This window comes from Schistocerca serialis, chromosome 3, assembly GCF_023864345.2.
Source record: "Schistocerca serialis cubense isolate TAMUIC-IGC-003099 chromosome 3, iqSchSeri2.2, whole genome shotgun sequence".
Classification (NCBI taxonomy): Eukaryota; Metazoa; Arthropoda; class Insecta; order Orthoptera; family Acrididae; genus Schistocerca; species Schistocerca serialis.
Window position 1 is genome coordinate 436732642 of NC_064640.1, and position 13050 is coordinate 436745691.

At 38.6% G+C, this 13050-nt stretch overlaps 1 protein-coding gene and 1 non-coding gene across 2 annotated transcripts in view; one reads left to right on the forward strand and one right to left on the reverse strand.

Moving 5' to 3' along the window:
* Nucleotides 1-13050, forward strand: part of LOC126470324 (hydroxysteroid dehydrogenase-like protein 1) — a 126465-nt gene that overhangs the window by 18946 nt on the left and 94469 nt on the right. The window contains exon 2 of the mRNA XM_050098106.1: nt 4249-4371. Within this exon, the coding sequence (XP_049954063.1) occupies nt 4249-4371 (123 nt within the window). The remainder of the gene's footprint in view (nt 1-4248; nt 4372-13050) is intronic.
* Trnat-ugu (transfer RNA threonine (anticodon UGU)) lies at nt 2193-2267 on the reverse strand. The gene has a single exon. It is a non-coding gene; the product is annotated as a tRNA-Thr (tRNA).

The window sequence follows — 13050 nt, forward strand, 5'->3', positions numbered from 1 at the left end:
TCTGACTTTTGGAAAAACATCATCCACACAATTCCAAACATGGCAAGAGTTGACAAGCGTGAGAATTATTGCACAATCAGCTTAACAGCTCATGCATCCAATTTGTTGATAAGAATAATATACAGAAGAATGGAAATGAAAATTGAGGATGTGCTAGATGACGGTCAGTTTGGCTTTAGGAAAGGTAAAGGCATGAGAGAGGCAATTCTGATGTTGCAGTTAACAATGGAAGCAAGACTAAAGAAAAATTGAGACACGTTCATAGGATTTGTCGACCTGGAAAAAGCATTCAACAATGTAAAATGGTGCAAGATGTTTGAAATTCTGAGAAAAGCAGTGGTAAGCTATAGGGAGAGACAGGTCATATACAATATGTACAACAGCCAAGAGGGAATAATAAGAGTGGACGACTAAGAACAAAGTGCTCGTATTAAAAAGGGTGTAAGACAAGGACGTAGTCTTTCGCCCCTACTGTTCAGTCTGTACATCGAAGAAGCAATGATGGTAATAAAATAGAGGTTCAGGAATGGAATTAAGACTCAAGGTGAAAGGATATCAATGATAAGATTCGCCGATGACATTGCTATCTTGAGTGAACGGGAAGAAGAATTACATGATATGCTGAATGGAATGAATAGTCTAATGAGTACAGAGTATGGATTGAGAGTAAATCGAAGAAAGACGAAGGTAATGGGAAATAGTAGAAATGAGAAAAGCGTGAAACTTAATACCATGCTCGATGGCCATAAATTAAATGAAGTTAAGGAATTCTGCTACCTAGGCAGTAAAATAACGAGTTACGGACGGAGCAAGGAGGACATCAAAAGCAGAATAGCAATGGCAAAAAGTGCATTCCTGGCCAAGAGAAGTCTACTAATATCAAATATCAGCCTTAATTTGAGGAGGAAATTTCTGAGAATGTACGTCTGGAGTTCAGCATTGTATGGTTGTGAAACATGGACTGTGGGAAAACTGGAACAGAAGAGAATCGAAGCATTTGAGATTTGGTGCTACAGACAAATGTTGAAAATTAGGTGGACTGATAAGGTAAGGAATGAGGAGGTTCTGCGCAGAGTCGGAGAGGAAAGGAATATGTGGAAAATGCTGATAAGAAAGGACAGGACAATAGGACATCTCCTCTTAAGACAAAAACTGTAGAGGAAGACAGAGATTGGAATACATCCAGCAAATAATAGAGGACATAGGTTGCAAGTGTTACTCTGAGATGAAGAGGTTTGCGCAGGAGAGGAATTCGTTGCGGGCCACATCAAAGCAGTCAGAATACTGAAGACCTGAAAAAAAAGAAAAAAGGAATAAAGTTGTCCTTTCACCGGATGGCAGCTAGATAGATGCTTTTTAAACTGCCTCAGTCAAAGTTAATACCAGCACTGCATGTTGTGGCATCTGAAAAATCACCTTGTACCAGCATTGTATAGCTTTAGAATACAGAAAGCTCCTTAGTAAATTCCAGTGTGGATTTACCATGTTTCGCCCCACACTTGAAAACCTCGTAGTTCTATTAGATATAACAGGTTTTCTTATGTAGACATCACACCTACCTTTTTAATGCCAGCAGTGCTGTGTGAAGCACAATATCCTATAACTCGAAAAAATATGATTCCAACCTTCACATAGTTCATAGTACAGATGATTTTTTGGTATAAACTTGGTGATACTCTGTTAAATGAAACGTACAAAAGGATGATTTTTGTCAGGAATTTTTCCAAAATATAGCTCTTTTTTCCAATAACTCCTCTCTCTCTCTCTCTCTCTCTCTCTCTCTCTCTCTCTCTCTCACACACACACACACACACACACACACACACACACACACACACACACACACTAATGCCTGGCCAATGCCAGGTTGGGACAAGTATGGTAGTTCTCAAATTCTGTGGAGAAATGACAACAAGTAAGTATAGACTATTATTACAATGGGGTTGCCACTCCCAAAGTCATTTTATAGCTACTGCCTTCATCCCTCACCTTCCCTCCTCACCACACCCCCCAGTCCCCCAGGTAGGAATCTGTGTACCCCTCTGTCTGCATGTAATGTATATTGCATGATCAAATGATATTCTTTCTTGAAGTGTTTCTGAATCATTAACAACATTGAAATTACAAGCAAATGAAAAACCTTAGCTGCTTGCAGGCGTTGACATACATCAACGGGAACAGATGAAAATGTGTGCCCCGACTGGGACTCGAACCCGGGATCTCCTGCTTACATGGCAGACGCTCTATCCATCTGAGCCACCGAGGGCACAGAGGATAGCGCGACTGCAAGGATTTATCTCTGGCACGCCTCCCGTGAAACCCACATTCTCAACGTACTGTCCCGCACTACATTTGTAGTGCCCCCGACCATTATACTCATTACTCGCTGCGCGTCGCTGATTCCCGTAAGAGTTTGGGCACTGTTTGTGCATTCGCACAGAAGAAGAAGATGGTCAAGTGGTGGGTGAGCCTTAACTATATATATATACTAAGATGGTATCTGCACCCTATTTGTCAGAAAGAACTGATACCATCTTAGTGTATTAACAACATTATTTGAAATTAGCAATACCTACTATCCTTGAATTTCATTGTTTATTGGTTTGATATAACACCTACAAAGACATGAAAATTGTATTTGTTGAACACTAATGAAATAGCATGTATCTTCCAGTAATTTTATAAATGGGATTCTTTAAACAGTTTTTTTTTTTTTCAGTCTAAACTACATTAGGTAATATACTCTGTTGGGGTATTAGTTTTTGTGTGATCTTGTTTGCGAGCGAATGGCCTCAGGAAGGTTGGGAACCACTGCTGTACAGAATAGACAGATAAGTTTTTATTTTTTTCCAACGACAGTTGCATAATTGAGTTTCATGTCTGACAAGGATATTCTCTGCTGACCATCTGTAAACTACTGCACCCTATTTCCACAGTATGTACGTCACTCTCCAACATCCAAGCCATCAGTTGGCACAACTCAGTGGAACTGGGACACATCAGAAGATGTCCAACACATCTCTGGATGAAACATCGTGAACAAAAAGGTTTCAAGTACTATGGCCACAACAATCCTGAAGATTCACCAGCAATGAAGACAGGAGCTTTACATTGAAAAAAACATCTTTCAGGTTTTGGCATGTGTCTGATTAATGGAGAACTTCTGAATGTTCAGCCGAGCTGCTGTTCCTATTTTGTGCACAATATTTCAATGACCAAGCCCGTCGTCTTCAAGCGTTGCGATTTTTGCTGTTGTATGTACAACATCTCAGCTGAACGTAAATTTCTCAAACACACACATTGATAATCAATGTTAATGCCAAAGGAAAAAAAAAACGTATTAATTACACATTTTCATTAGTCTCTTCTTTGATATTGCTCAATTCCCTTTACTCCCAGTGGTCTGGTATGGGCATACCTATCACAATTGCCTTGGAAGGCATAGCAAGATATGAAAAAAGCAAACATTATTGTGGTGATTATTATAATTGCAGGACTAGAATGTACAAAAGGCACCCTTCCTCACCATTAAACTTGAACCAGTAAATATGTTTCTCAAGGAAGATGACAGCGTGAAACAACAATTCACACTATACTGCAATATGTTTCCTTGCACAAAAATTTGTGTGCTAGGACTGATAGAGGAAATAGAGAAGATACAAAGAGGAGCAGCATATTGTGTTACAGGTTCATTTAGTAAGTGCATAACAAAGATGCTCAGAAAAATCCGATGACAGTCGCTGCAAGATAGATCTTCTGTGTCATGGTGTTGTTTACTGTTAAAGTTCTGAGAGCGTACATTCCTAGAATGAGTCTGCCAATATATTGCTTCCTTGTACATGTATCTCACGAAAAGACCATGATGATAAAATTAGAGAGATTTGAGTCCATGTGGAGGCTTACTGGCAATCGTCTGTGAACTGTTTGCAACTGGAACAGGAAAAGGGGAAGTGGCACTAGCGCACAAAGTACCTCCCACCACATGCTGTAAGGTGTCTTGTGGAGTATAGATGTAGATATGGAATGGGCACCAGCAGAATATACTCTGCTCATCAGAGAATACACCAGTTTCATCAGTTGGGCAGATAGTGTAATACATGTATACCTATGTTTGCTCATGACTTTAATACACTAGTCGACTATGTCATATATATAATTGTTATTTCTTTGGAGTTTGATGATCTTGTAAATTTTAATAGAAGCTGTGTGTTATGTTACACCATGAACACTCTTTTTCTATATTTTCAGTGGTTACTGGTGCTAGTGATGGCATTGGACGTGCTTATGCAGTTGAATTGGCAAAACGTGGAATGAACGTTGTTCTTATAAGCCGTACTGCAAGTAAACTGCAAAATGTTTCAGAAGAAATAGGTGAGTGTTATGAAGTATTTGGTTGTCATTAGGAGTGAACTGTATAAATTGTGCAAATTGCACATTATTCAACTTTATTTGACACAGGGAACATTTTCGTTTGTTATATAAAACACACATTTTTTTGGCTGTTTGAAGTGTAAAGAAATTTCTCCCAGCATTATGTGTGTTTCACATCTTTTCTTAAATTTTCTGTTAGAGAGATTTTCCATCTCGTGCTGATAGGTATCACTGGTTATTTTGTATTCTGCTTGGGCACTGCCTATCTAAGTCTATACATATTTAAATCAAACTGAATGCATGCGGCCACATGCTGACAGTCAACGTTCTCATTCATGTGGATGCTTTATATCCAAGGAAATGTGTGTTTGCTCCCATTACTTATTAACTAGGGCAAATCATAAATTTAATTAAAATGTACTATCTCTTTTTCATATCCTTTTTTATGATTTCAAATCTGTTTATGTTATGAGTTCATGACTTTGATATATCTTCGTAAAGAAAATTAAAGAATAGCACTTGCAGGGGTCCCATATGATTGGTTACTTATATTCCTCCAGTTATGGAACCGAGTGAGGTAGCGCAATGGTTAGCACACTCAACTCGCTTTCGGAAGGATGACATCTGGTCATCCAGACTAGGGTTTTCTGTGATTTCCCTAAATTGCTTAAGGCAAATTCTGGCATGGTTCCTTTGAAAGGGCACAGCCGATTTCCTTCTCCATCTTACCCTAATCTGAGCTTGTGCTCTGTCTTTAACGACCTCATTGGCAAAGTCATGTTAAACACTAATCTCATCCTCCTCCAGTTCTGGATACCCACCTGCTTCTACACTTAACATGCAGAGGTATTTCTGTATAAATGTCAATAGCTAATTTTTTGTTTCTTGCAGTTCTAGTCATTTGTAGATTGGTAATGGACAAGACAGTGCTCCTGGCAGTTCACTTCCATTGCTGACAATAAGGAGAAAACCTCATTCACAATGAATTTTCATTCTGCAGCATTGTGTGCACTAACTTGAAATATCCTGACAAATCAAAACTGTGTATTAAGCTGGGATTCAAATGTGGAATCCTCGCCTTTTGTGGGCAACTCCTATCCAAATAAAGATCCTAGACTCAAGTCCTGGTCTGGCACACAGTTTTAATCTGTCAAGAAGTTTTGAATCTTATTCAGTAGTTTAAATCTATCATGTTCTATATTTCTGCCAAAAGCAGTATTATCATAGGCTGCTAAACATATTTCTATTTTTTTCTACTGCCCTGTTTTGTCATTTGAGCATCTGAGTTATGAAGGGCTCTGTTTTAAATTTAATTCATTGAATCTTCTCTTTATGTAAAATCACAAGTCAATCTTTAATGTATAGCTTGCTTTGTCATTTCTCACCCCTGCTATTTCTCTTGTCATAAATAGTAAGTCAGTATTCTAGGCAACAGATCACTTAACGTTTTGGTTCATTCTTCTCAGTTTTCTGTAGGACATTCAGCTGCTTGTTTCCATTATACAGTCAGTTCTGAGGCATTGTATTTAATGGCTATGGAAATTTTGTAAATGGAAAAAAATGGAGACGTGTAGGACGATGCATTTCTGTGAAGTTCTGGCACAAATTGGGGAAAAAAAAAATTGCACAGAAAATGTCAATGGGTGCAGTAAGCATAGGAAAGCATGAGTAGTGTTGTGAGTGATGTTTATGCTTCAGATTGCACAGCAAATCCATTGAAAATGTTTTTCATATCTGTGACATTCTGAATTCTATTCAAATACACTGTCCAGTCACATTACTGTGACCACCTGTTAGAAGCCTGAGTAACCACCTTTTGCAACACAGACCACTGTGAGAAGAGTTGGAAGAGAGTCAGTGAGGTTCTGGGAGATACCAACAGTGATGTGGAGCCATGTCATTTTCAGTACTGTGGCCAGCTGTGCTAAGTTTCTCAGTTGAGGACCCATTGTGCGAACAGCCTGATTGAGGTGGTCCCACAGATTCTCGATTGGGTTTAAATCTGCGGAGTCTGGTGGCCTGAAGAGTACAGTAAACTCTCACATACATTGCACACATACACTGCATGGTTCTGCTGGCAGATGCCATTGTGCTGAGGAAAAACAAACTACGTGTGGGGGTGGACATGGTCCTCGAGGATAGGCGCATACTTGTGTTGATCCATTGTGCCTTCCTGAATGATGAGATCACTCAGAGAATGCCACAAAAACATTCCCAGACCATAGCGCTCCCTCCTTTGACCGGATCTCATCCGGTAATTGTTGCAGGGTGTTTGCTATTGGAAGTTTCATGTTGTAGATGCATGAAACATGATTCATATGAAAATACCATCTGCTGCCACTCAGTGGACATGCTGTTACAGTATTGTCATGGAAATTGCAGCCTTCGTTGCCGATAAACAGCAGTCAGCATGGTTGCATATATTGGGTGCATGCTGTTGATGCCCACACACAGCAACGTTCGCTGAACAGTTGTTGAAGAGACACTGTTGGCAGCCCCTTGGTTCATCTGGCTGGTCAGTTGTTCAAGGTTGCACATGTAGTCACTCATACACATATCCACAGCCGTCGTTCACTCCTGTAATCTACAGCCCATGGTGCACCACAGATGCGTTGGTGCCAGGTTTGGATAGCACCATTTTGCAATGCATGGTATACCTTAACCATGACAGCATGTGAGGAGTTTACAAACTTAACTGTTTCAGAATTGCTTCCACTCTTGGTCCAAAAGCCAATGATCGTGCCCTTTTGGATGTCGTATAAATTGCTCCATTTCCACATTACGACAATGACTGCACTATTTTCCATGTCATCCAACAAGCATGATATACCCTCCACTGCTAGTGTTTCCACCTGTAGTCTGTGAGTGGTTAATACATATTGACATTGAACATAGGCAGTGCTCACATTAATGTGACTGGACCATTTATCTTGGATGTTGTTAAATGTGTGCACATTAGGAAGCTAAACCAGCAGTAGCTCAGTTCAGATTAAGGTATATGAACCTGTGATATCCAAACAGAAGACTGGTCTGCTCCGTCAATCTTCTGTTGCCCTAACCTTTGCATGTGTTTTGATGACCATTACTACATCAGTGGAAAATTGTTCATTTCACAGTAAAGGAATCTTGACTTAGTGTTCTAGATTGTGAATGCAGGAGGGATTGCTCAAGAAAAATCACATTTTATATTAGTAAAGGCTTACAATGCATTACTGCAAGGAAAACACCAGATTAAGCTCTGGCAACAAAAAGACCCTTTGAGGCTATAAAAAGATGCTGCATTGGCTGCATAGTGGGAACTATAAAGAAGAGCCAAGAAAATTTCATTTTCTTGGATACACTGAGAAGATAGTATGTAATGTTTCTTACCCGTTATTCCTGTTAGTTGTTTATTTCCAATCTGGTAGTCTGAATCTATGGATTCTGCTAATAATTATAACAACACTTATCATTGGCACACCCAATCAACCTCATAAACAAACAGCAATTGGCATTCACCTGTTTAGGTTTAAAACTTCCTGGCAGATTAAAACTGTGTGCCCGACCGAGACTCGAACTCGGGACCTTTGCCTTTCGCGGGCAAGTGCTCTACCATCTGAGCTACTGAAGCATGACTCACGCCCGGTACTCACAGCTTTACTTCTGCCAGTATCTCGTCTCCTACCTTCCAAACTTTAGGTTTATTCTGCTCAGCTCGTATAGTCCCGTCCCCTTTTGTTTGCAGGAAAGTTTTTTATTCCTAGGTGTGACGGGGATTACCCTGCCAGAGAGGTCATGTATACTATGCACACATTCAAGAATGGATTTGTGATTCGTTCGAAATCCGCTTAGAATGTGGTCAAAATGTTCAAAAACCAACAGGGATGCATTTCCAAATCATGTGAACAATCGATAGACCAACGTGCACTGGATGCTAGGTGCTTTGTGAAACAAGTTTTTTTTCTTCAAGAATATGAATTTGGCATCCCCTGAAATTGCCGCCCAGGGCAGACACCCCAGTTTGCCCTCTCCCTCTCTCCCCCCCCCCCCCCCCCCCCCCCCACCCCCCTAAATCTGGGCCTGCAGGCAATTATTTATGGAGTACCTACCTTTATTAATGACAGGTATCACTTTGCTATGCCACCTCTTGCTGTTGATATGCAAGCAGTTACTGTCCCATGCAAATATTGAGAATGTTTACTACATACTCTCTTAAGCTTCTTCAGAAAGTGCTACACACACACAGAGTTTCTTAATGAACTTATCATACAGCTTCTACAACTTCATCTGCTTTGTAGATATTTTTATGCATGTCATGCACTAGGGATCAACTAGTACTGGCCATAGGGGTTGAGTAATAGAGAGCTTTTTACTGGCATAAAACTTATGTGTCTTGAGTTTGCGACAGAACAAGCACTACTATCACGTTGTGCTCTGCTGTAGATATTTCATTATCATCAAATAGACGTTCAGTAAGGGTAAATGGATTTTATACATCCAATTTTCTATGTCCTGAGAATGAAATAGCAACAAGGAATGAATCAATCACTGGCATCCTGTTTTATGAAGTTTGAAGTGCAGACTAACTACTGAGAAGCATACAGGTGGTGAGGACTTCATCCTGTCAGGTTATTAAGGAGAGATTTTGGCAATAGTTCCTGAGTCAAACTAATTACTGAACTAAATTAACATTTGTATAGGAGGCCAGCAATAGGATTTCAGGGAGAGGTGATATTTGATCCATTAATTATGTAATAAACAGCCTAAGACACATTTAACCAGCTAATTGTTTAGTTGTATGCATGTTCCACGAATCATATGGAATAAGTCAGTTTTACAGTCATAGAAGATTTATCAGTGGGGAATATGGCAAGATGCTGATCATTCACATGATTTCTTAAGGATTGTTTAATGTACATACATTATTTTATACTTAACTATATATCTCTCCTGCACGTAAAAAGGAAAAGGAAAAAAGAACCCCCCCCCCCCCCACAGAGAGATTATATATATATATATATATATATATATTGTTTTGGCAGCTAACTACAAACACTGAAAACCATCTTTAGTTTTATAACCTAACATGAGAGAGAGAGAGAGAGAGAGAGAGAGAGAGAGAGAGAGAGAGAATTTACTGATTCATTAGAAGAAGCTATTTTAATTCCTCTCATCAGATGTGGAATGGATCATAATTACCCAAGTAGCAAACTGTAATGATGGCTCACTGTGTGGCCAAGACCTTGAATGCATGGTCATCTGGTGCTGTATGTGAATCATAGAACTCGGGCACTTTTATTAGTTATTTTAAGTGATGATGCAAGTGGTCCAACATGTCTCTTCAGGGAGTGACGATACAAAAAGCTTTGCAGGGCAGGTATAATGTAATGGATGTTTACTTTGATCTTGAGAACAATTAAAATTGTGTTATGGATCCATAATATCCTCGGACAACTACATATATTTACTGCCCACCACTTGTGCGTTCCTAATCCTTCCTCACTCATCATTGTAGTAAATATTGAGTCAGTGGTGAGTTGTCAGGTTATTGTCAACAAGAGAATAATGTTCATCACCCACTCACTTAGTTGCATGTTCCATGAATCATAACTGAAATCTCTCACTATGATGTGAGACCGCAGTGAGTTTCTTAACTATTACATGATTTAACATCATACAATGATTTACAATTATCTATGTTTAATCTCTCTCTCTCTCTCTCTCTCTCCCTCCCCCTTTTTCTCTCCCTCTCACCACCCACCCCCCTCCCCTCCACCTCCCAGTCCCCTCCCTTTCTCCCTCTCCTCCCTTTTCCTACATATGTATATTACATATTCCTTACATCGAGGTGCGGATGGTGAAAGACTTGTATGGCTGAATACCTCACACTCTTCTGTGCCCCTTTGGGGCTGAGTGATAGTGTAAAACATTTCTCCATCTACTATTATGTTTATGGATGTTACTGTTGTTTTTAAATTGTAATTTTTAATCTTCATAAGGGAGTAAGTGTACTATGAGGCTGTTGCCAGTGTGCCTCATTGCTTAAAGAGCTTTCAACAAGTGGTTCTTGAGTGAACACAACATAGTATTCTTATTACACATATCTGTGCAACAAACAGTATTTACTCAGTGCCAAATTACCACACAATGTGATGCCATAAGTCACTTTTGAATGAAAACAGGAAAAGAAAGTGAAGTTTTTGACATTTTCAGCTCCAAAATGTGCAATTATCCATAATGGAAAAGTGGCAGAGCTTAGATATTTCAGAATATCTATAACAGGTGACTTCCAGTTCAGGTTCTTATCAGTAGAAACAACTAAGAATTTAGAATATTATGTTTTGTTTATTGATTTGGTGCCATGCATTATTTCAAATTGTGTAGTCAGGCCTTGTACAGTACAGAAGGAATTTATTTTGATTTATCGAAGTTCAGTAACAGTGCACTTGCAGATAGACAGTAACTACTAAAAAAAATTATTTTCTTTAATAACAAAGTCTTCACATTCTGTAATTGATTCCCCAGTTTCTCTTTTAACTATTGCCCATATGTATTTAGTTTATCATCTGAATTATTAATTTCAGATATTATTATTATTTTTGCTTTTTAATTACTTTCCTTAAGACAGTATTTCTTGTAACATGAAACCCGCTTTACTTGTCTGTTTGTCTTTTCCAGTTCATGTACAATATAATTTCCTTTTCCTTGCACATACTATTTTGATTTCTGATGAAGCACCTGTTGAAGATGACAAAGATCCATTTGTAAATAAATTAAATTGATAATTGGCATCATTCATGTAACAATTGTGAGCACATTAAGAATCACTGCATAAAGAATGTCAATATAAATGAGATAAAACATTCTCAGAATCATTTTAATGTGGAACTGTTGTACAGTTATGTTGCATCTACAAATTTTTATGTAATTTCAACTGCTTTACTCACTGCACAAAATTATTCTTTGTTACCTTATTTTCTTAGGAACAATATTTTTGGATGATGTTATTGGGAAAGAAAAAAGACTAATAATTCTGCATTGGCTTTGAGTCAGTTTACAATTGGTAAAGGGCTCTAAGATGTTGGATGGAATGTGCCATAAAAAAATAGAAGGGATGTTGTCACAGTCAGTCAAATTTTGGCAAAAGAAAATTCAGTTGATACACACAAATGGTAAAAAAAATTCCAGCACTTTAGTTCTTTATTCACATTAAACTTCAAACAAAGAGCTGCTAATTGTAGAATTGCAATCAAGCTATTGGACATTTATTCTTAAATAGTTAAATGCCATAGATATTGACGCCAATTAGCACACTGAAATTAGTTTGATACACATTGGGATAAAAATTCATTACTCACTATTATCATTCTCTCACTGGTTGCCATCACAATCTGTGACACATTTTTGAAGTTGTGAGAGTGACATAACAACAGTAGACAAAACTTATAGGTCGTAGTCCTCTTTGTGTAAATACCTCAGTCACTTTCATCCATAGTCCAATAAAAACTCGTCCACCTCAACACTGGATCATTAGGTACCCATCAGTCATAGAAGTATACAAATATTGCATAGAAGTATAAAAATATTGTTTTTGTTTGCAGTGTTCTTACAGTTCAGACGTAGTATTTCAGTTAATTTCTTAATGCTAATGCACACAACAAAAATAGAAAATAAAATATTGCATTAATAATAATTACCAGTACTGAGTTGGTTGAAAAGACACAACCTTATGTACCCAAGTTTTGTTTTATTTCACTTTTTTATTGCCTGTAAATACTTTTTTCTATGCTACTTGTTGATACCTCTCAGATTAAGACAAAACTGCAAGTTTCTGTCTCATAATATTCATTAAACTCCTTGCAGATTCTACAAAAGGGGCATTGTGGGTCATGGAGAGGTATGGTGTAAAAGTTTGTAAAGTACACATTCCCAGAAAGTCATATAACATATTGCTTGCTCCCATATACATCTTGCAAAATGACAATTATGGGAAAAAATCAGGAAATTCGAGCTTTAATGGATGCCAACTTGTACCTTTGTAATGTGGCACAATAGTGAGGATGAATTATATGAATTTGTAAACCATCTAAATTACATCTATGGAAATATTCAGTTTAAAATGGAAATTGAAATGGAGGGCAGCTGCAATGATGATGACAGCTTGGGACATGCAGTTTATCCTAAGTCAAGGCTTCCCAACCTTTTCAGCTGGTGGACCCCTTCTTCAGTCGAAAATCCATGGTGGACCCCTAGTCAGTCAAGAGCACAGTAACTTTAAATTTCAGAGCGAAACCCATGGGAACTGAAAGCTTCTTAATGCAAGTGCCATGTTCCCAATGAACCCCCCCCCCCCCCCCCCCCCTCACCTAGAAGTATCAATAGTCTTTGGTTTAGAGATGAATGAAAACAACTTGAAATTAACGATCCAATTTGAATCCCACTGTATCCAGACACTTACTAGTGGATTTACTCCCTTTGTTCAGCACACTATAGCCTGATTAAAATTACTTGGTAATTGACATTTCACACATTGGAGTTGCGTTCCTCCAAGAGCAATCAGTGTCACGTCCAAACTGTTTGCTGACCCCGCTGTTGACAAGCTGCCGCCTTTGGTCTGTTCACTTCTACTGTTTGGCTACTGTTGTGTAAGGAGCATGCATATTTCGTAACAGTCGTGTGTGTGTGTGGGGGGGGGGGCAG